At 38.7% G+C, this 22,396-nt stretch overlaps 1 protein-coding gene across 1 annotated transcript in view; it reads left to right on the top strand.

Annotated features, from left to right (window-relative positions):
* ST8SIA1 (ST8 alpha-N-acetyl-neuraminide alpha-2,8-sialyltransferase 1) overlaps nucleotides 1–18,010 on the top strand; it is a 148,378-nt gene extending 130,368 nt beyond the window's left edge. Inside the window, exon 5 of the mRNA XM_059682361.1 lies at nucleotides 9,517–18,010. Coding sequence (XP_059538344.1) covers nucleotides 9,517–10,003 — 487 coding nt within the window. The 3' untranslated portion in view covers nucleotides 10,004–18,010. The remainder of the gene's footprint in view (nucleotides 1–9,516) is intronic.
* Nucleotides 18,011–22,396: the final 4,386 nt, after the last annotated feature.

The following is a 22,396-nucleotide window of genomic DNA, read 5'->3' as shown; positions in this document are numbered from 1 at the left end:
ATGTTGTGATTATGTACAAACCAGCAACCTGTCTTGATCTTCAGAAGCAGAGCACATTTGCCAGTTAGCATGATACCCTTTTGCTCAAATGGTCACACCCAAAATGGGTTAGGAGCTTCATGTGAAAGTCAAGTCTAGTAGTTGATTCTGTTTTTGCGATAATGATCTCTTTGTACCACACCAAATACAAGGGGTTTCCTTGCAGGTAGATCATGGAAACCCTGATATGTCATGGCAGCCTGCAAAAGTAGCCTTTGCAAGGTACAGGTGGCACATACTAGTGAGATGGTCCCATCTGCTTTCTCATGGGTATCAAATGCATCCTCTGATGGCTTTTGGGATTTGTACGTGATTAGTTAATGATGATTTCCTTTTTAAAAAGCTCTCATCTAGAAGTCTCCCCAAATCAGTTTTATCTTTTGGCTTGCAATAGCCAGCATTCAACCTGCCAAGCCACCCAGCCAAAGGCAGCATGGATGGAATATTAGGTCCTCTTTTGTTTCTCAGATTTAGTCAGTGGGCTGAACCATGAGGTCAAGTGTCCTCACATTCCACTCTCTCCTGGGTCTTAAGAGCAGCTGGCCTCCCCTCTCACTCCCCAGATCTGAGGGAAGAAGGATCCCTGCCTTCACACCCTTCCTAGGTTTTCAGTTTCTGTTGAGTTTGTATCACAGTAGAGAAATTCAAGTTACTTTCTAACTTTTCAGTTGAGAAATAAAGAGCGACTCTAACCCTAGGAATATAATAAATTTAAAACACTACATGATTTAGATTTATAACAAAGATTTTACCAGCACATTTTTAAAATGAGTTATGATTGAATAATGGAATATATAATTAAAAAACGATACCTAGAATAAATGTGCAGTATATTAAAACTGTTCATGCAAATAGTTTCATTAATTGCTTTAAATTACATTTAGGAGGGCACAGATCAATTCTTTGTGACAAAATGGATGGTGCATTTTATAATATTTTGGAGAGATCTCATTGTTTTCTAAAACTTTGCTTATATTTAGGTTTTTTTATTATAGAAAAGAGATTCTTTGATAGTCTCTTTCTGCTTTAAATAAGTCTCTGATAAACTACATGAAATTGACCGTTTTCTCTGACCCCCTACACTTAACTCTTTTCTTGTCGTTTCTGTTTACTGATAGCTTGGAATAACAGTCACATATTAAAAATTTTCAACAAAACAATGAAAAATGAGCATACAATTATACTCACCTCAGTATTCTAGTAATGTATATATAAACACACTCCAGCTATATCCTGCCTAGAAAGTATTTTTTCAATTGTTTATTTATAACTGGCACCCTTGGAGATAATGTGTATTTCTGTAGAATTCTTTAAGAATTTATTTCTCATCACTTGGTTTTTCACAGAGGAGAGGAATGGTAATGATGATGATGGTGATGAAGATGATGATGGTGAAGTTTTAGATGAAAGCCAAAAATTATAAGACTTCTTATGTGCCAGCACTGTTCTAAGTGCAGCAGCACACATGAAGTCATTCAGTGCTTACAGCAACTCTATAAGTAGGTGCTCTTAGTACCTCCATTTTTTTCAGATGAGAAAATTGGGCATAAAGAGATGAAGTAACTTGCTGAAGGTTGTAGTTTGCCTGTGGAAGAGGCTGAACTTGCAGTCTTCTCAAAGTACCTTCTCTATTATTAGAAGCCACATTTTGAGACCATCATCTATATTAGAAAATTTTGTAAGATACATGTGGCAAAATCAATGGGCTTCCAATATGCAATCTGTTTTTTAAAATACAAGGTGATTGCTTTGTGTCAACATTGACATACTTTTATTTTACTTAAAGGTTGAAATTCACAGATTAGAATATACCTCACTTAATTTTATGTCTCAAAAGGAATTAATATATGATTTTAAAGTTTAGTGTTCCTTAAAGTTCATAATGAAATTTAGGGAAATAAGAATAATTGCTATTTTGAGAACTATAAAAGTGAGAAACCATAAAAGAACACCTATCAGAAAAACAAGCATAACTTCATTTGTCCTGGAGAAAATAAAATTAAAAACGATTATATGATCCTTGGATGTTTGTCAAAAATTACCTTATTCTGTTTACAAGAAAATGAATTGGTATCTAGTGAGAGATTTATATTTCAGAGTGCTATTCAGTTTCTAATTACCCATTTTCTGGTTAAAGGCAAGGAAATAGTTTGCATAAAAACCATGGAAAGAAAATGTTGCTTTACAAACAAGAAGGCAACCAAAAGTGTCTCATATTATCTTATTATTCCTAAAAAATCATTTTATGTTTTTTTCTGTGGCATATTTTGAAATGAAACGAATGAAATGCATTTTATGAAAAATTACAACGACGCTTAGACATTCACTCATTCCTTATGCATTTATTCATTCCACAGGGAATATCTACACTGTATCAGGTATAGTGTTATGCTTAGGGAACACAAAGATAAAGGACATTAGCTTTTTCTGAAGGAACTCAGCAAATGAGCCATAAAAATTAAAGAGATAATTATATTAAGTTCAGATTTATCCATCTCTGAAAGAATTGTCTTAAATTTTTATCTTCTTAGAAGCATCCCAGTTCAGTTTGGAATGCCCATCCTATAAATATTTTAAAAGTTTGCATTCTTTTTTCCCCCAAATATATTTTATTGTTGTTTTTTTTACAGAGAGGAAGGGAAAGGGATAGAGAGTTAGAAACATCGATGAGAGAGACACATTGATCAGCTGCCTCCTGCACACCTCCCACTGGGGATGTGCCCGCAACCAAGGTACATACCCTTGACCAGGATCGAACCTGGGACCCTTCGGTCCACAGGCCAACGCTGTATCCACTGAGCCAAACTGCTTAGGGCAAAAGTTTACATTCTTAGGACGTAGTTTAACATGTACTGTGTATGAATGGAATAGTTTGGTATGATGTTTTTTGCAGTCTGGTAAAATATTCTCCTGTGGAAGAGATACTCCCACAGGATAAGAAGGTACAGAGGAGGAAAGATTTGTAAATCAACACAAAATTAACGTTCATTGACAGAGGAAAAGGAAGCAACAGCTGTGTAAACAAACAGCTGTGCAAAGACAGAAAAATAACAGTGAGCAGCCATGAACATGGCAAATGGTCTAAAATATGAGAAAAGCAAGTAAATAATATGAGGAAATGAGTTAAGCCACTGGAAATTACTGACAGTTTTGAACAGGAAGTAAATAATAAGGGAAGTGTTCAAATAAGAGTTCTTGTAGAGAAAAATCAAAAAAATATTTTATGTAGATGTGAACTTTAAAAATGAAATATGCTTAAGAGATTAATTAACTTGCACATTTATGAATCTTTTGTAAATGTGCTTTATATGGTACAAACAACAATATAATAATATTAAAAAATTAAGCCCTATACAGTTTGGCTCAGTTGGCCTGTGGACTGAAGGGTCCTGGGTTCAATTCCAGTCAAGGGCATATGCCTGGTTGTGGGTTCGATCCCTAGTAGGGGGTGTGCAGGAAGCAGCCAACCAATGATTCTCTCCCATCATTGATGTTTCTAGCTCTCCCTCTCCCTTCCTCTGTGAAGTTAATAAAAATATATTTTTTAAATGTAAAAGAATAAAATTACAACATAGTCCTAAGTTATTGTGTTGAAAAGAGTAAACTTGAAACACAATTATTTTGCTTTGCATTTATGTGACTACTAAGGTGCCTGACTTTTCAAAGGGAAATATTTAATAACACAAGTAACTCATAAATGTATTCACCTTCTAAAAAATGAAAGCATTCCAGATGAAGCTAAAGTTTCCCTTGACCAATTAGCCAAAGAACATAAATGCATAGTCCATGGACACAGACAACATGGTAATGGTCTGAGGGAAGGCAGGGCCAGGGCTGGGTGGATGGAGGCAAAGTGGGGGAAATGGGGACATCTGTAATAGTGTCAACAATAAAAATAAAGACAAATAAATAAATAAATAAAGCTTCCCTTGACCCTTTCCCCCTCCCCCATACTTCCTACTCTCCCCATAGGTAGTCATTATTTTCAGCTTAATATGAATCCTAACCTTTCCCCATGTATTTACACATGTATGTGTTACTATAGAAAATATATATCTTTATCTGGTATGATAATCCACTATACAAATTGCAGTAGTCATTATGGAATTTCTTTGTTTTTCATATAACATCTTGTCTTGGAAATATTTCCATTTCAATACAAATAGAGCTGTGTTATTAAGAGAACTGCTTTGTATCCATAGTCTGGATACAGCTGTTTTGCTATTCCCTTCATGATAGACTTCTAGGTTGCTTCTGACTTTCTGCGTCCTTCAGCAAACATTCATGCATCTTGTCTTAGTGCCATGTGCCCAGCACCCTTCCTGGCGCTGAGGATTTAGCAGTAAACAAAACAAAGTTCTCCTTGTGGACATTCAAGAAGACGCAAACAATAAACAAAGACATGCACATGTAATAAAATGTCATGTAGTGACAGGTACTATGAAGCACTGCAACGAAGGGGAGAGATGAGGTCAGAAAAGGCTTCTCTGAGGGCTTTCATTTGAGTCAATACTTACGAGAAGTGAGGGAGGTTGCTCTGTACATAGCAAGGGTGCCAGCTGAGAAATGGAAGTGCTGGGCCAGGAGGTGTGTATATTGAAAGTGCCAAATCACCTTCTGAACTGTCTGTGACAATTCATACTCTTATTTGAAGCATGAAAGTACCCATTTTTCACATTTTTCTAATAATTATTAACATACTTCTTAATTTTTACCAATTCAGTGTGTGGAAAACTGGGGGGGGGGGGGTTGCTGTAGTTTTAATTGGTATAAATTTCATGCTTGTGATTGTGCATATTTTATTTTATAAATTTATTTTTTCTAGTGTCAGCTTTTAAAAAAATCTTTATCATTGAAAGTATTACATAGATCCTCTTTCTTCCACCCCCATAAACCTCTTCCAGCCCACTCCTGTCCTCCCTACCCCTCAGGCACTCACCACCCCATTGTCTATATCCAGGGGTTATGTATATATACGCATACAAGTTCATTGGTTGATCTCTTCCCACCCACCCTCCCCTGCCTTCTGTCTGAGATTCAACAGTCTGTTTGTGCATATTTTAATATGTATATTGGCCCTTGGAATTTGCTCATCTCCGACTTGGCAGTTCTAAATTTATAATATATCTTTATTATATATTTCTAAAATGTGATTGCTATTGTGTAAAGAAGCTATGATGTGGTTTTTATTTAAGACTATGTTTTTAGAGCACTTTTACGTTTGCAGCAAAATCGAGAGAGGAAAGTACGAAGATTTCCCATATACCTCATATCCACACACACACAGCCTCTGCCATTATCAGCCTCCACACCGGAGTGGTACATTTGTTATAATTGATGAACCTACATCGACACATTATAATCACCCGAAGTCCCTAGTTTACATTATGGGTCATTCTTGGTGTTGTACATATTGTTGGTTTGGACAAGTGTATAATGAATGACATATTTCCATTGTTATAGTATCATGTAGTATCTTTTCACTGCCATAAAATCCCTCTGTGCTCCACATATTTATTTCATTCTTCCCTTCCAACCCTGGGCAACCACTGATTTTTATACTGTCTCCATAGTTTTGCCTTTTCCAGAATGTCATTAAGTTGGAATCATGCAGTATGTGGCCTTTTCAGATTGACTTCTTTAACTTAGTAGCATGCATTTAATGTTCCTTCCTGTCTTGTCATGGCTTGATAGGTCATTTCTTTTTAGTGCTGAGCTATCCATTGTATGGATTTAATAGTTTTTCTATCCATTCACCTACTGAAGGACATCTGGGTTGCTCCAAGTTTTGGCAATTATGAATATGCTTGTACAGGTTTCTGTGTGGATATACAGTTTCAACGCCTTTGGGTAAATACCAAGGATTGTGATTGCTAGATTGCATGGTAAAGTCTAATTTTGTAAGAAACCATCAAACTGTCTTTCAAAGTGGCTGTACCATTTTGCATTTCCATCAACAATGAATGATGAGCCCTGGCTGGTTTTGCTCAGTGGATAGAGTGTCGGCCTGTGGACTGAAGGGTCCTGTGTTCGATTCTGGTCCGAGCACATGTCCAGGTTGCGGCTCAATCCCCAGTAGGGGGGTGTGCAGGAAGCAGCCAATCAATGATTCTCTCTCATCATTGATGTTTCTGTCTCTCTCTCCCTCTCCCTACCTCTCTGAAATCAATAAAAATATATTTAGAAAAAAGAAAAAAAAATGAATGATGAGCAACAAGGGATTTATGTATGCAAAAAAATGGAAAGGTGCACATACAGGGATGACTGGAACATAGGGTGAGGGCATGAAGAGTAGCTGAGTTATGAGGCTGGAGAGATAAGCTGGACACCACCCTTTTATAATTCTGATTTAATTTTATAATAATTTGGTAAAATTCAAAACCATTTCTGTTAAACTCTTGATTAGGATAACATTAAATATAATAAGTATGCCACAAATAGTTATTAAATTGCATTAAATTGAGTTAAATAATGCCATTTATTGAAGAATGGAGTAGATAAAAGTAATACAATACAATATACAGTATGGGCTGGTTTTTAAACAATGTTAATAAAATTAAGATATAGTAAATCTAAGATGTGTGTTCCTTTTCAAAGTTAAAACTCAAGGAAGGAAGACTACCCTCTTCAAGAATAATCAGTCAGCTTTAAGACAGGGAACAGAAAATAAATTGCCCTGATTGTATTGAAGCTGTCTATAATTCACCTTAGTATGTGGTCCACTGCAAAAATAGGGAAAGTGCCATCAACCAGCAGAGCCCTGTGGAATAGGAGTCACTTGGCGCAGCAATAAGGAAGGAATTGTTTAAGGAAACAAAGGGAACAACTGGAAGTATACGAACTGCTCTAGAATGTTGCTGGTGGAATGTGTCCTAGAATGTATCTCTGAGAACAGAATGGACATGGGAAGAATTTTCTCTTATTAAGGTCCAACAGTGTTTGAAAGGCAGAAGGGGATAATTCAGTACAGGTGGAGAAGATGGATGTTTTAAAGAGGGGAAACCCACTTTGAACAACAGTTCTTTAGAAATTGTGAAATAGTTTGTTCCATGACACAGTGGGGAAGAGGGACCACTTCTTCCTCTTAGAATTGCAACAAGGATGTCATCCTATATAATAAAAGGCTAATATGCAAATTGATCAAACTACGGAACAACCGGTCGCTATGATGCACACTGACCACCAGGGGGCAGATGCTCAATGCAGGAGCTGCCCCTTGGTGGTCAGTGCACTCCCACACAGAGGAGCACCACTCGGCCAGAAACCAGGCTCACGGTTGGCGAGCGCAGTGGAGGTGTCAGGAGCCTCTCCCGCCTCTGCAGCAGCACTAAGGATGTCCGACTGATGGTTGCAGGACTGTGAGAGGGTGCAGACCAGCCTGAGGGACCCCCCTAGTGCACGAATTTCGTGCACCAGGTCTCTAGTTGAAGATATAAAGAAAGAGGTGTTGAAGGATAGATGCTGAGAGCTAGACAAATTACGTTAATGGCTTTGATCTTCTAAATAAGTATATTCCCTGGACACTTATATCACAATCAATAGGGAGTGCTGGATAAAAATTCATCTCCCTGGAAAACTCTCATCAGAAAGTGATACCACATCATTCCAGCTATAGTTTGAGAACCACTGTTCAAACAAAGAAGAAAACTATCTGCAGTGTGTGTCTCCATTATTGAGAAAGAATTACTGTTTAGGAGGAGAGATAGGGATGGGCAATTAAGAAGATGAAAGATTGCCTGGGAAGTGTGGCTCAATGGTTGAGCATCGACCTATGAACCAGGAAGGTCACAGTTCGATTACTGGTCAAGGCACATGCCCCAGTTGCAGGTTCTATCCCCAGTAGGGGGAGTGCAGGAGGCAACCAATCAATAATTCTCTCTGATCATTGATGTTTCTATCTCTCCTCTCCCTTCCTCTCTTAAATCAATAAAAAAATTTTTTAAAAAGGATGAAAAATTTAAAATTTTCTAAGCAGAGCCTATTTGGAAGTTGAGAAGTGGGAATTTCTGCTGGAGAAGATAGCTCAGTTCAATGTGCTTCCATGACTTCTTCTATGGTAAAGTGATTCCACCTAAAAATGCTGTGATCACTTCTCTATTTGTCAGAGCTCAGGAAATATTGCTACAGCAGGCTGCTGAAGTGAAGTCCAAACAAATTAGAGATGCTGAATCAAGGCCATGAAGAAAACTTGAGCCATTTCCCTTCCTTTGGACTTGAGAAACACACCTTTCATGGAAGGCAAGGTTAATAACACTGGTTGCTGCATAAAATCCTGTGGATTTGAGTATTCAGAATTTTGGTTTCACATATTTATGATGAGCCCTGCCAAAATGTCAGGCCAGACTCCTTCTGCTAGTTGTAGCTCAGCTCCATTCTCAGATGCTGCCCCTTCTTCACATAACCTGAGGTGGGCGGCTCCCCTTCCTGTGAAAGAAAACAAAGGTTGCAAGGCCCTAGCCTATTTTATTGTCTTTTTCTCTTTGTTTTCACTTGAGCTACTCCAGCAACTTCTTAATTGGTCTTTAGTTCACCAGCCTCCTCCTTCTTCAGAACATCTTCTGAATTGCCAGAGTTTCCTTTCTTGACATGGACTGACCATTAAACAGATGGTGAAATATTTGTAACCCAAATAGTAAATCCTGTAAGTACCTACTGCTGTGAAGACTCCCCATCACCACAGAGTGAAGTCCAAACAAATTAGAGATGCCCAAGTTTTTTGCCACATGCCTCACCTGTCACCACAATAGCCTTTCTTGTTACAGGAACACTGAATCCTCATCATGGTTTTCGTACACTGTATACCCTTGTCAGTGACCAAAGTGTCCCCAAAATTGGGTCATTAAATCTTTAATTTTCCAATGTCTGACACATAGGGTGTGTGCCATAAATTTTAGATGAACATAGTTGACCTTTCACTTCATGTAATCCAAAGTGAAAGAACATAGGAAAGAAGTGTTCTTTGGTGCAAGCAACATGGGCAACTCTTAGCATCATTTTATAACAAGTCTTTTTTTTTTCTATGTAATATTATGGTTATAATATAGCATTGATTAATCTGAATACTTGTAGAATCATAGAATTTCAAAGTGAAGGAGTATTTTAGAAGGTGTTCCTTTGATTTGCAGATGAGGAATCAGTCCTGTGCTTATGTCAGACCACACAAGTAGCTTTTATCAAAATCCTATTCAATAACCAAAACTTTTTGAATTCATGGGCATTAAACCATCCTTACATTCTAGGCAAATAAAATGTGGAAGAGAACAAAATGTGCAATGTACTTTAGTTAAGAGGAAATCTCATTAAGGACCCTTAACCTGAGTCTAGGTTGCTGAGGTGGGGAAAAGCCACACTACTTGACGAGAGATAATTGGAAGTTCAAGGATGTATGAGCTCTCAAGTCCATCAGAAGAACAACGGAGTGGGTGTTGATGATTTTCTTTTCTCCAGGGTAATTGAGCCTCTTTTTCTCTTTAATAGGTTTCAGAACCTGCTGTGGTCCAGAAAGACATTTGTGGACAACATGAAAATTTATAACCACAGCTACATCTATATGCCTGCTTTTTCTATGAAGACAGGAACAGAGCCATCCCTCCGGGTTTATTATACACTGTCAGATGTTGGTGCCAATCAAACAGTGCTCTTTGCTAATCCCAACTTTCTGCGTAGCATTGGAAAGTTCTGGAAAAGTAGAGGAATTCATGCCAAACGCCTGTCCACAGGACTCTTTCTGGTGAGCGCAGCCCTGGGCCTCTGTGAGGAAGTGGCCATCTATGGCTTCTGGCCCTTCTCTGTGAATATGCATGAGCAGCCCATCAGCCACCACTACTATGATAATGTCTTGCCCTTTTCTGGCTTTCATGCCATGCCGGAGGAATTTCTCCAACTCTGGTACCTTCATAAAATCGGCGCACTGAGAATGCAGCTGGGCCCATGTGAGGCTGCCTCACTCCAGCCCACTTCCTAGGGACAGTGGAGAAAGGAAGAACGAAGCCAGGGTATTTTTGCTAGGTTTTCTACGGACTGCAAAAGGAAGTGGTGCAGTTATTTCATGGATTTGCCTGGGCCACTTGCAAACAGCAACCGCAATCCAAAGGAAACTCTATTTTTAATGTTGGCTTGGAGGACAAATAGGAAGATGTTTTATGAAGTATTTGATAGCACATTGTGGATTTGCAACTAGTGACATTCTGATGAAATGATTATTGGTCAAGCACATTTACATGGTTTAAATCGAGAAGGTACAGTTCACAAATAAAGCGGAACTCTAGTTGTTGAAGTTGAAGAGTTCATCAAGGTTAATAAAGGAAATGCCAGGGCAAAGTGTTACTGATTATCAATATAAGCTGGCTTAATTTAAAAAAATTACTTACGAAGACTGAAATTCGAACCATAGATTTTTTAAAAGTTATTATTTATTTTTGTCCTATTTAGGGGAAGTGAATAGGTAATGGGGTAGATTTTTTAAAAATCCCTTACTGAGTATTAAGGACACAAAACAAGTGTATGTTAACTGTAGTCCCCCTCCATTTAAAAAATGTTAAATAAGAATTACTTCCTCCTCCTTTGTCAAGTCTACTTACACAATGTGAAACATTGTTGAATTTAGACTGTGTTGGTTCACAGTCTGAATAACATGAACCATTTTTCCGCCTCCTCAGAATGTAGGGCATACATTCAATTTTAGGTCTGCATTTTATAAGCCTGTTTGCATTATTGTTATTTTAGTGCACAAAGAGTACAAATGTGAATGCGTTATTTATTTGCATAATTGTCTTTATAATTTAATGTTCAGAGATGAAGTAAAGCACAATGTGGTAAACTTAGTCTCTGGAAGACAGATTGGAAGGCTCCTCCCTTTTCTATCTATCATGGTATATCCACTCTGAGATAAAGCATATGGACACACACACACACACACACACACACAACTTAACAAAGCTCATTCCCATGAATCCACATGACTGGTATTTCAAAAATCTGTAACTAGTGTTGGAGAGTTCCAAATGTATTATGTACCTACCCCCCACACCCTGATATAAGACAAACCAGCTTACTGGTTGCTGCTCATAATGCTTATACCAGCTTGAGATGCAAACTTTACCCCCAAATGCTTACCCCAAATGAACAATTGTTTTACTCATTCTGACTCTCTCCATATCACGAATGGACCCTGTGTTGAGTATGATCTTATTAGGTAGATTCATACAAGTAAAGGGGTGTGAATTAGTAGCTATTTATTCTCATAGTAGCAGATAGGACTACTTTGAAAGCCAAACTCTGACAGACTACAAGCAGCCAAATGTGTTTACATATAAGAGAAAGGTAAAGGAAGCCTTTTATTATCTTTGTTCTTTGAGATGCCTTATTCTAATAGGAGATGCTAGAAATCACTATCTTTATTTTTTTAAGTATCACCAAAATTTAGGTAAATTGTGCCAAAAAGTTCTTTTATATTTTAATGGTAGAAATTTAGTACACAATACAGATTAAGACAGGTGGCATTTTAGGTAGGTTAATCTAAAAGTTATCAGGATAACAATGCCCTTGGGAAATATCGACATCATTGAAATAGGCAATTTCTAAATAAGATTGAATATCAAGGTTATTATAGAAATCAACAGTTGAAATATGAGTGGTTGATAAAACACAGATTATACTGATACTTAGAAAGTTAAGAATTTTAGAGTATTGATTCTGTGCAGAACTGATTGGCTATTTTGATGCAATATGGCAGGAAATATATAGTAAGAATGTACTATTGAGTAAGCTGTGTTAAATATGCTCTATACATGCAATCCTGAATATATTTCCTCTTTGGAGCTATTGTTATTATTTAATAATTACCTTAAAAAAGAATACATTGTAACCTATACACTTACTCAGAAGTATAAAAGGGCTAAAAAAAACACACACATACAAATGTAAATAAAATCTTTCATTCAGATTAGTGTTTAATTGTTAAAATGTAATTAATGAGCTCCATAAAGCCAGAGAATCACAGTTCCATTGAAAGTACTATCTGGAAATGTTTCATCTTGTTATGATTCCTGGGATAGATTTGTGCAATAGGTTTGTACAATGTTTAGTTATAAATTTGTGGTTTCTGAAGGACAAGACAGATCCCAAATTCATAATGTTTACTTGGACCATTGCTTCTCAAATGGGGTGATTCTCCTCCTCCATCTGGTGACATTTGGCAATGTCTGGAGACATTTTTGATTGCCATGATTTGGAGAGTGCTACTGGCATCTAGTGGGTAGAGGCCAGGGATCCTGCTAAACACTCACAATGCACAGGTCAGATTCCCCACTAGAAAGAATCATGCAGTCTAAAATGTCAATAGTGCCAAGGTTGAGAAGCCCTAGATTAGACCAAAATATTTTGATGGTTCCATAGTGTTTTCACTTTGTGATACATACACATGCTCATGTCATTGAAAGTGTGATGACAAGTTAATGAGAATATTGTCTTAGGGTAAATTAAAGTTTGGCATTACTTTAGAGATATGCCATACATATTTCTGTGGTTAGTTAGATGTATCTAAACCTAAGCTTGTGAGTATATGTGCTTGTGTGTGTGTTTGTGTGTGTGTGTGTGTGTGTAGAATAAACTTGTGCATCTATCCTTTTAAAAATACACGTGTTCCTAAGTAAGGATGTCTCTAGAATTATCCTACAGAATACTCTGGAATTCTCTATTACTATTAAGAAACTGAATTCTAAACTCTCATTATTTTGTGTTTCTGAAATCGAGGACTTTAGAACTGTGCCTCAAACTTTGCCAAATTTAGTCAATTACATTTTTATATTACTGGCCCTTAAGATTCATCTCAGAAGATATTCAAGTTATGGTAGACACATTCAATAAAAAAGTACTTAATCACTTTCAATGCATCTGCCAAGAAAAGGCATTACTATGTCTAAGTTTTAAAGTTATTTAGTGAAAAATTAGATGGCTCCAAGAGGGCTAAACAAAGGGTGAAAGAACTGAAAATAAGTTCCTGATGAGTCTTTTTATTAGCTCTAATTTGAGAATTGCATTGATGCTAAGGATCATGACTGAGGATGACCTCTGTTTAATTTTTATTGCACTTCATAAAATGAAGATAGGTGAAAGATTAAGTCATTCATAGAAAGAAATAATTTTTTAATTTTAACTTTATTGAATTTATTGGGGTGACATCGGTGAATAAATGTACATGTTTGAGATGTACAATTCTATAATACATCACCTATATATTGTATTGTGTATTCACCATCCCAAGTCAAGTCTCCTCCCAACATCATTTATCCCCCCCCCCCCGCCATACACTCTTCCACCTCCCCCTCTGATAATCACCATACTTTGTGTGTATGAGCTGGGATTAAGAAAAGAAAAGCAAAATAATTTTTATCTGAAAGATTTTTATATGAAGAGGACATTGGACATGACAGCTTTATATCGAGTATTTGACCAGCAGCTTATAGGACGCTGTGCATCTAACCTGCAACTAGCACAAGAAGTTGAAGCGTTCTTCCTGAATTTTGTTTCTGCTTAATTCACTTTTAGCTATTTTAACAAAGACAAATGATCCAAAATGATCCAGGTGATCCCGAATGGCAGATGTTCAGACAATACTCTGTGTTTGGCTTTATGTTGTCTCATGCCCTTCTTTTGGCTAAAAACTTTGTTTAAGTTAAGTATAAATTATACCTGAAGCAATGGACAACATGGCTTAAAACCTACTTGGGCCCTGGCGGATTTGGCTCAGTGGATAGAGAGTCGGCCTGCGGACTGAAGGGTCCCAGGTTCAGTTCCGGTCAGGGGCACATGCCTGGGTTGCAGGCTCGGTCCCCAGTGGGGGGCATGCAGGAGGCAGCCCATCAATGATTCTCTCACATCATCGATGTTTTCATCTCTCTCTTTCTCTCCCTCTCTGAAATCAATAAAAAAATATTTTAAAAAGTCTACTTGGGCCATCTGGTGTGGCTCAGTGGTTGAGTGTTAACCCAGGAACCAAGAGGTCACTGTTTGATTCTCATTCAGGGCACATGCCTGGGTTGCGGGCTCGATTCCCAGTGTGGGGCGTGCAAGAGGCAGCCCATCAATGATGTTTCTCTCTCTCATTGATGTTTCTGTCTCTCTATCTCCTCCCCTCTCTCTGAAAATTAATAAAAGCATATTTTTTAAAAAATCTACTTGGAAAATAACTGAAGAAATTCTAGAATTCTAAATTTGCCAAAAATATTTTTAATTAGTCAAAATATTTACAGGTGTATTACAGATGATTTCAAGTGGAAATGATATCAATAACATTTCTTTTGTCAGCAATGATGATAGTTGCATACTATGCACAGCCTCTTATTTCTTTGTGTGGAAAATTGGTGACCTGTCATTTTAATTTGTATGTTTAAAAATATGGACTTCGTGAAAATTTTTAACGGTGCAATCTTGTTAAGAGCAACCTAAGAGGAAGAAATGTCACAGTCCATTTAAGCTTTTATAAAATTCTTATTGTGTTGTATGAAAACTTTCTCACCAGAACCAGGGAACATACCTGTTCTATGTTTGTAGAGTTCTAGTGATCAAAGCTATAAAGATTTTTGTGGGAACTGGGGGACAAGTATGTGGAGAAGTAAAGACTGAGAGCAAAACTGTGCTTTATATTTCTTCATCTTCCAGTGTAGGTAGAGGTTGACTCTCCGAGTGTATGACTTCCGGTGGGTACACATCAGGGCTGGAAGTGGGTAAATCACTCCAGGAACCTTCAGCTTAGGTCAAGCTTCTAACACCGTCAACAGTAACTATAAATATGACCAGCGGTTTTGACAACTTCAGTCCACTGTGTGCTAGGCAGTGGATGAGGCAAGTGGAAAGGAGGAGACAGCCCTGCTCTCAAGCTCTCAGGATACAAAGGGTCAGAGAAGACACTGTGCTTGACCTTGGCTTTCAAGCACCACCTTTCTCTGTCCAATCCCATGGCCTCACTGTGGGGAGGAGCTAGTAGCCTTGTGACTAGAGAGCTGGTGTGGAAATTTGCTGAGAAGCTTAAAATTTTACACTGTCTTATATAGGGTGTTCTTTTTTGTTGCTATTGATTTTTCCCCCTTAAACTTGTGCTTCTAAATGTAGGTGTCTTGTGACAGAGTTCTAGTCACCCTGACCTAATTATGGCCCTGCCAGTGATTGTTGAAAGTGGAGCGCCTCCCAACCCCCACTTTCAGATGGATTTTCTGAGTCCTTGAAGATAGGGACACGGTAATATTCCACCAGTTCCTACAGAGCCTTTTCTAAAGCCCTGGAGACGAACCCAGAGAAATGCTGAAGCTTAGAATGTCTGTTTATAAACTCCAAAATGTGAGGCCATATAATACTGAGGTTGAATAAGTAGAAGGAAATATATATGAATCTACAATTGCCATAACCTTTTTCCTTCCTATCTTAAGAAAATGGTTACTATCGGCATTACCCTCAGCCTAGTCTTGTCCTTCGAATTTTTTACATGCATCTTAGAGGTGAGAGATTGAAGCAGGTGCATGAATGGAAAGCTCATTCAAACACAACACAACCTCTGCTTGCCATTACAATAGGAAAATATATGGTTATGTTTCCTTCTAAGTTTCTTCCTTCTGGTGCCTGCATTTCTGATTTATTCTATCTCTAACAAACAAGTAATAACTTATTATAAATTGGCTTATAATACCTGTGAGCATTTGTGTGATAGCCAAAGCCTATAACTCTACCTTTTTAAAGATAAAAATAAAAGACAAATTATATTTTGTTGATGCTCACTCATGCACCTACCTCCTCTGTGTTCCTCTTGATCTGGACTTTGTGGTGAAATTCTTTGTGATTTTGCTTTCCTTTTGAAGTTGTGGGATATAAGCAATGTTGCAGAGCTGTCTAGGAGTTTTATAGAATAATACTCCAATATATTGATCATGTCTCTTTCTGCTCTTATGTAATTAGATTTTCTCTAGATATTTGCCATTTTAAAAGCACATGCTTCACACAATACCAATATATATCTACAAGATGTGATTTTATCCAGGGTAGAGAAATTCAGGACTCAGATATGTCTGTTTTTCTCTGCAGAGTAAGAGAAATGGATACTTACAATATTAAAAATAGTTTAACCAAAATGGAAAAAAAGGAAGATAAAAATCAGGATTTTAATTGTGAAGGACCATTAGGAGGGATCTCAGAAGGTAGCTAAGCAGAGAGCACAGAGGCTTTTGTCCTTCAGTGCAGTTCCCAAAATAGAACTTTTTCAGACATTTTAAAGGAAACATACTGTCATGCAGTTGCCGTGCCTAACGATGAAAGGTGCTGGAGGAAGCAGTGTGAGAGCCAGACTGTGAGACGCTTAGGGAAGAAAACAGAAGAGGGGGACCTGTTTACCTCCTAGGACTCTCACAGTCTATAGCTTCCCCACTTCTGGCCCCTCTCCAGTTGTGCTCTCCTTGGTGTTTGAACCTGGACATGCAAACACTCCCATGTTCACATTCACATTTAGATCTGTCACGATGAGGGAGCAATAGGAGGAAATTGACACCTTGAAACATGGTTGCATGGCCACTGATGCTACGCACAGTGAGTTAAAAAGTTTTATAGCCCTCTGTTGCCACTGTTACTTCAGTAAGTGGCTTTTCTGTTCATCATTATGTAAGGAAACGTAGATGGGTTTTCTCCCCTATGTTCTTGTGTACATACACGTACACACACTTTGCATTATTTATGCCCATTGAAGGGAAAGATGGTTGACCTGGTAGGAGGGTGGCAGAGGATACATTCACTTTTTCTGGCTTGGCTCCCACTTTCCTATCTATTTTATTCATGTACCCAGTCACTTTAAAGGTGTAACCGTGTCTGTTCCAAGTTGTATCTTTGTCATCAGCAAGAACTCTCTCGAATGTAGTGAATGTGACTTTTATATTAATGCACAATATAGTATTTAGGGCTTGGAGACCTCTGATAACAGTATGTAAATATCCTTTCTTGAAGCTATAGAACCTTCTCATCGCGAGCTATAGGCGATAGTTACAGGAGGATGCAGAGATTAAGAATGTTTTCTCCAGCAAATTCTAGCATTCTTGGAAGCAAAGAATCAATTGGCTTCTGTTTCTCATTCATTCATAAGTACCCATTCTTTGGGCTTTCTTGTTGGTAGGTTGGTATAGATATTCCTTCATAATATACAGGATTGATAATTTGGGATGATTGATGGCCACAGGGGTACAACAGAGTCAGAGATACTAGATGGAAGACAGAGAACAGACAAGGGTAGCTCCATTGCAAAGCTTGCTTAATTTTTTAAAAGTCTGGAATATTCTAGAACTCTAGTTACCATACAGCATAATTGGTCTGAAAATCTTTGAAAAAGAAAGTTTCTCTAAGATCTCTAATTCAATGATTGCACATTATATGTCATTCCACAGGTGTGCAAGCTGGTTTTCAAGAGCAAATTTGCAGAGGCTAGAGGTAAGAGGCAAATAGAAAAATTCAATTCTTCTCCTTTCTCAAACAGTATATAGTCTGACTACTAGTTGATGGATGCAATTATTCTGGAAAAGGCTTTAGCTTAGAATATAAAATGAAATCACCCTTGAAGTGTACATGGAAATACTTCTTTCTAATGAAGCCACAGTCTGCTGGCAGGAGGTGTAGGGGAAATCAGTGCTCTTCATTCCTTCTTTTTCACCTAAAACAGAGCAGGTAAGAAAAAACTTTAATTGGTACTTTTTATACTGTAACTTGAAAAGAAACACAGTACCTATCTCTGTTGGTTCTGCTTGAGTTATTTCTTTCCACAGACTCTAAATGCAATGTCATAGGAGGAGGTTTGCTGTAAAAACATGTCTTTTCCTTTGGTGTGTTCATTGTAATTATGGCTGGTAGTGAGAAGGTTCACTAGTAAGTCTCAATTTCTCTACCTCCCTTACTTGGAGAAAATTTGGAAATGTGCCCTGTGAATAAAATATTTTTTAAAATACTTAGTCAAGTCTTTTTATTTCCCTGAAGTGAATGGGTAGTCCTATTTCCTTTTCCATTCCTCCTTTATTTCATATCCATATCAGCTATACTGATTTTATTTTTTTCTTCTGGATGAAAACTCATGCTGCTTAGTGAGAAAATTACTTTAGAAATACAGAATTATAGATGCCATAAATAGAACATAAGAGCACTACTGGTACCTCTTACGTGGGTGAAAGAAACTATCTATTGGGCAAATTAAAATAGAAAGAATTGAACATTTATTTATTTAATAGGACATGTACTCGAGCCTAATTTTTACAGCAATAAAATGTTTCCTGTACGTAATGAGTCAATATCTGTATGTGTGTCCTAGAGATACTTTAATAAATTCCTAATAAGATTTGAAACATTTAGATTCCCCTTCTGCTCATATGGGTGACTCTGACAAACCCAAGTGTGCCTTCTCCTCTGAATTATTTAGGTAATTGCTTCAAACTCCCATTTCCCTTGGGCTCTAATGGCCCAATTCTGCCGGACACTTTCACAGAGCGAGGGACATCAGAAGAGTGCCCTTGGTCCGTCTTTGATCATACGTTTCTCCTCAGATATTGATCAAGGTGTTTATGCAGATCTTACTAATTCTTTGACTTTATTCTCACATAACAGTCTTTTGGGCTAAGGCTATTTTAGGAAAGGACATTCTATTACCTAATGTTAAAACTCCATTATGTGAAATCTGAGTCATTTGGGAGGGGAGGCAGAGCTGTAGTATAAATGTAGATATGCTAACCTATTCTCAGACCATATGAGGGAAACAGATTTAACTTGTTTTCAACAACTATCATTAAGTTAAAAAAAAAATCTAAATATTGCTGAGTCCTGCTGTTATGCTTTGTTTCGATTTAAGCATTCAAAAACAGATATTAAGAATCCAAAGGCATTAATTACTCAAGAATTCCTAAACCTTAAAGGAGGGTAATTACAAGTCACAGACTATATTTTTACTTGAAAACTGATTATTTTGGATACACAGTCAGATTCTTGATGATCTGAAGAACTAAAGATGTAGGCTGATTGAATTGAATCTTGATCAGGAGACCATGGGATGAAGTAGAGGCTATATCTAATTACATTTAACATTTGTAATTCGAAGACATACCTTGTTTTGGGGATTTTGAAAATATGAGAAAATAAGCCCTTTGTTATTTCTTTCATATAGAATGAAAGTATTTCTTTCCTTCTCAAGAGTTATAGTTTACAGACATGAATTTTAAAAACCTCAATATTTGGGAATATTTTCATGATAAATAATGCAATCAAGAGTTAGATTACAAAGCAATGAAGAGTTTATTGGTCTTGCCCAGCCAACATGGCTCAGTGGTGAACCAGGAGGTCACAGTTCGATTCCCAGTCAGGGCACATGCCTGGGTTGTGGGCTCAATCCTCAGTGTGGGGTGTGCAGGAGGCAGCCAATCAATTATTCTCTCCCATCTTTGTTGTTTCTATCTTTCTCTTCCTCTTTCTTCCTCTCTGAAACCAATAAAAATATACAGTATATTTTTAAAAAAGAGTTTATTGGTCTTAAGATAGACTTCAATCAAGAATATTCCCACCGTTTGTGTAGGGAAAGGGGAATAGTAAGAACGGAGTAACTATTGGGTGAGTCCACCATAATCAACTTTCCATCAGGTGGATTGCTGATCTCCTGGAAAATGGTTTCTACCGAGGGTTTAACGTTGGCCTTGCTAATATTTGTTGGGCACTCAGCAGGGGTGGAAGCCAGATGATTGATTCCATGCAAACATACCTGCCACTTTGTATAGAAGTCTGTTGAGAAAGTAGTGGAGTGTTTAATGCCTTGAGAGGTCAAGAGTAGTTATCATGGAGCATACACAAATTTCTTACTGAAATAGGCATTTATTTTGGATTTGCCTTTCTTGTCCTCAATTCTTCTGCCAGTACCACCATCTATGCACTTACAGAATGACTTATTTGCCATATTGTGATCATATTATAACATGCAATATACTTTTGACCAAAGGACACGTTTTATAGCAAAAAGAAGTATAGAAAGGACCTATGCTTATGGAATTACCAAGTATTGTTTTTTACCATATCTTGTAAAGCACGCGTTTTCAATGGAGCGATATTGCCTCCACAAGAAAAACAATGGTTTTAGGAGGGGGGAAAAAATCTTAGATATTACAATGATACCTAAAATTTAAAAGTTTCATTTGGGGCAAGGCTATGGGAATAATGAAAAAAAGGTAGACAAATAGGTGAAATTTAAGAAAAAATAAATTGAATAAAAGGTTTTTTTAAAAAAAATCTTGTAAATTAGCAGTTAGGCCTAGTGGCTTAATCAGATTCAGGTTCAATATTTTGGTCAAGATAACTTCATAAGTGGTGTTCTTTATTTGGCAATCTTCAATTAAGAATTGACAGAGTGAACAGCTTGTGTACAATAGAGATTTGGGGTTTTTAAACTCCAATTGAAAGGAATAAATGTCACCAAAAGGAACTACACCTGTGGTTTCTTCACTTCCTAGACATCATTAATAGAGGAAGCATCCTAGCTAATAAAAAGGTAATATGCAAATTAAACATCACTCCGTCACAAAGATGGCAGTGCCCATAGCCACAAGATGGCAGCATCTAGTCGTTTCAGCCCTGCCGGAGGTCCCCAGTCTTGGGGGCGGTCGCTGAGAGTGGGCAGCATGAGCGGCTTGGCAGAATGCTTGCTTTGTGCGATGAGGCAAGCATTCTGTGCCTGACCACGGAGGGAGGGCCTCCTGGCCAGGCCAGGCGTAGATGGGAGGAGCAGCCCTGCAGGGCACCTGGCCGGCCTCACAGCCCTAGGTGGGTCAAGGATGGGATGAATCATGGAGCCCCAAGTGCAGCTGCCAGTGCTGCTAGACGATCGCCTTGCCAGTGCATTTGGAGAGCAGGGTCTATAGTACAGCCCTCCTCTGAGTCTCATGCTGTTAAAACAGGCTGGAGGTCCAGATGACGCATGTCAGAAACCACTCAGGCAGGGGAAAGCCCATACTGCCCTCTGCCTCATGGTCACCTTTTGGAGAGGACCCTACCTTTCATGGCCGCCCGGCTTTTCTTCCCACCAGGGAGGGTCACATGCTCACCTGCCAGGAGTGGGAGCTCTCGGGAGCACCCAGCGTATAGAGGGCCTCTTGCTCCTGCTTTTCCCTGCTGCTGTGTGCCCACAGGAGAGGCCAGCCTCCCGTCAGCAGGTGGCATAACAGAGGCGGGACACATCCTGGAAATGGACTGCAATAGGCTTAGGAAGTTACAGTCTGGAGCCAGTCTCCTGCCAGTCATTACTCCTGAGGTGTAGCGGCCAACTCTCTTGATTTTGTGTGTCCTTTGCCTCGGCACACACATGCATGCACATCTCTGAGGTAGATAAATATATATATGACCCACACATCCTACCTTTTCCCACATACGCAGCTCAGACACCTGCAGGGAATCACCAGGCATTATTCCACAGGTTCCAGGTAGTTGGCATTTTCTACTGAATGGAGTTGGGTGTGGAGTTTATGATGTAACTAACCCAATTGCATGCAATGGCAGTGGATGTTCTGCCTGGTGGCCTGGCTTCTTGGCAGCACCCGGCCACGGAGGGCCTCTGGCCAGGGAGGGCAGTTGGGGGCATCAGGCTGGCTGGGGAGGGTAGTTGGGGCCCATGAGGCTGGCAGGGGAGGGCATTTGGGGGTGATCAGGCCAACGGGGGGGGGGGGGTGGCAGTTGGGGGCGAGCAGGCCAGCAACAGAGTGGTTAGGGGCCATTGGGCAGGCACGCCAGTGAGCGGTTAGGAGCCAGCAGTCCCGGATTATGAGAGGGATGTCTGACTGCCAGTTTAGGCCCAATCCTATAGGGACAGCCCCCGCCAGTCGGACATCCCCCAAGGGGTCCCAGATTGGAGAGGGTGCAGGCTGGGCTGAGGGACAACACCCCCTCGTGCATGAATTTTGCGCACCGGGCCAGTATTGGTTCTATAAAAAGACTAGATTACCTTGCAGGCTTGGTTGGTCAGATCGTCTCAAGTCCATCAACTAGGAAATTCTAATACTGAGGATACCCCTTCACGCACGTTTTCATTCACTCAGCTATTTAATTCATTGAACAAGCAGGTTTGAAGCTATGGGCTCTGCATTTGAACAGGCCTTTGGAAGCCTAGAAACATTCAAAGGGTCACATGTTGTTTTTGTAAAATTTAAATGAGATTTTAACCACAACCATTTAATGACTGTGTCTTTTTCACTTTATTGTCACCTGTGTCATACTTTCCTTGTGCTCAGTAGTAACGAAGTGGTCACAGGCACTTTTAGGATCTAGCCAAGGGAAATTGAATTGGAAGACCTATTTAGTGAGGGCTTCCTTG

The sequence above is a fragment of the Myotis daubentonii genome, chromosome 2 (assembly GCF_963259705.1).
Source record: "Myotis daubentonii chromosome 2, mMyoDau2.1, whole genome shotgun sequence".
Taxonomy (NCBI): domain Eukaryota; kingdom Metazoa; phylum Chordata; class Mammalia; order Chiroptera; family Vespertilionidae; genus Myotis; species Myotis daubentonii.
This window is presented reverse-complemented; position numbering and strand designations above follow the sequence as displayed.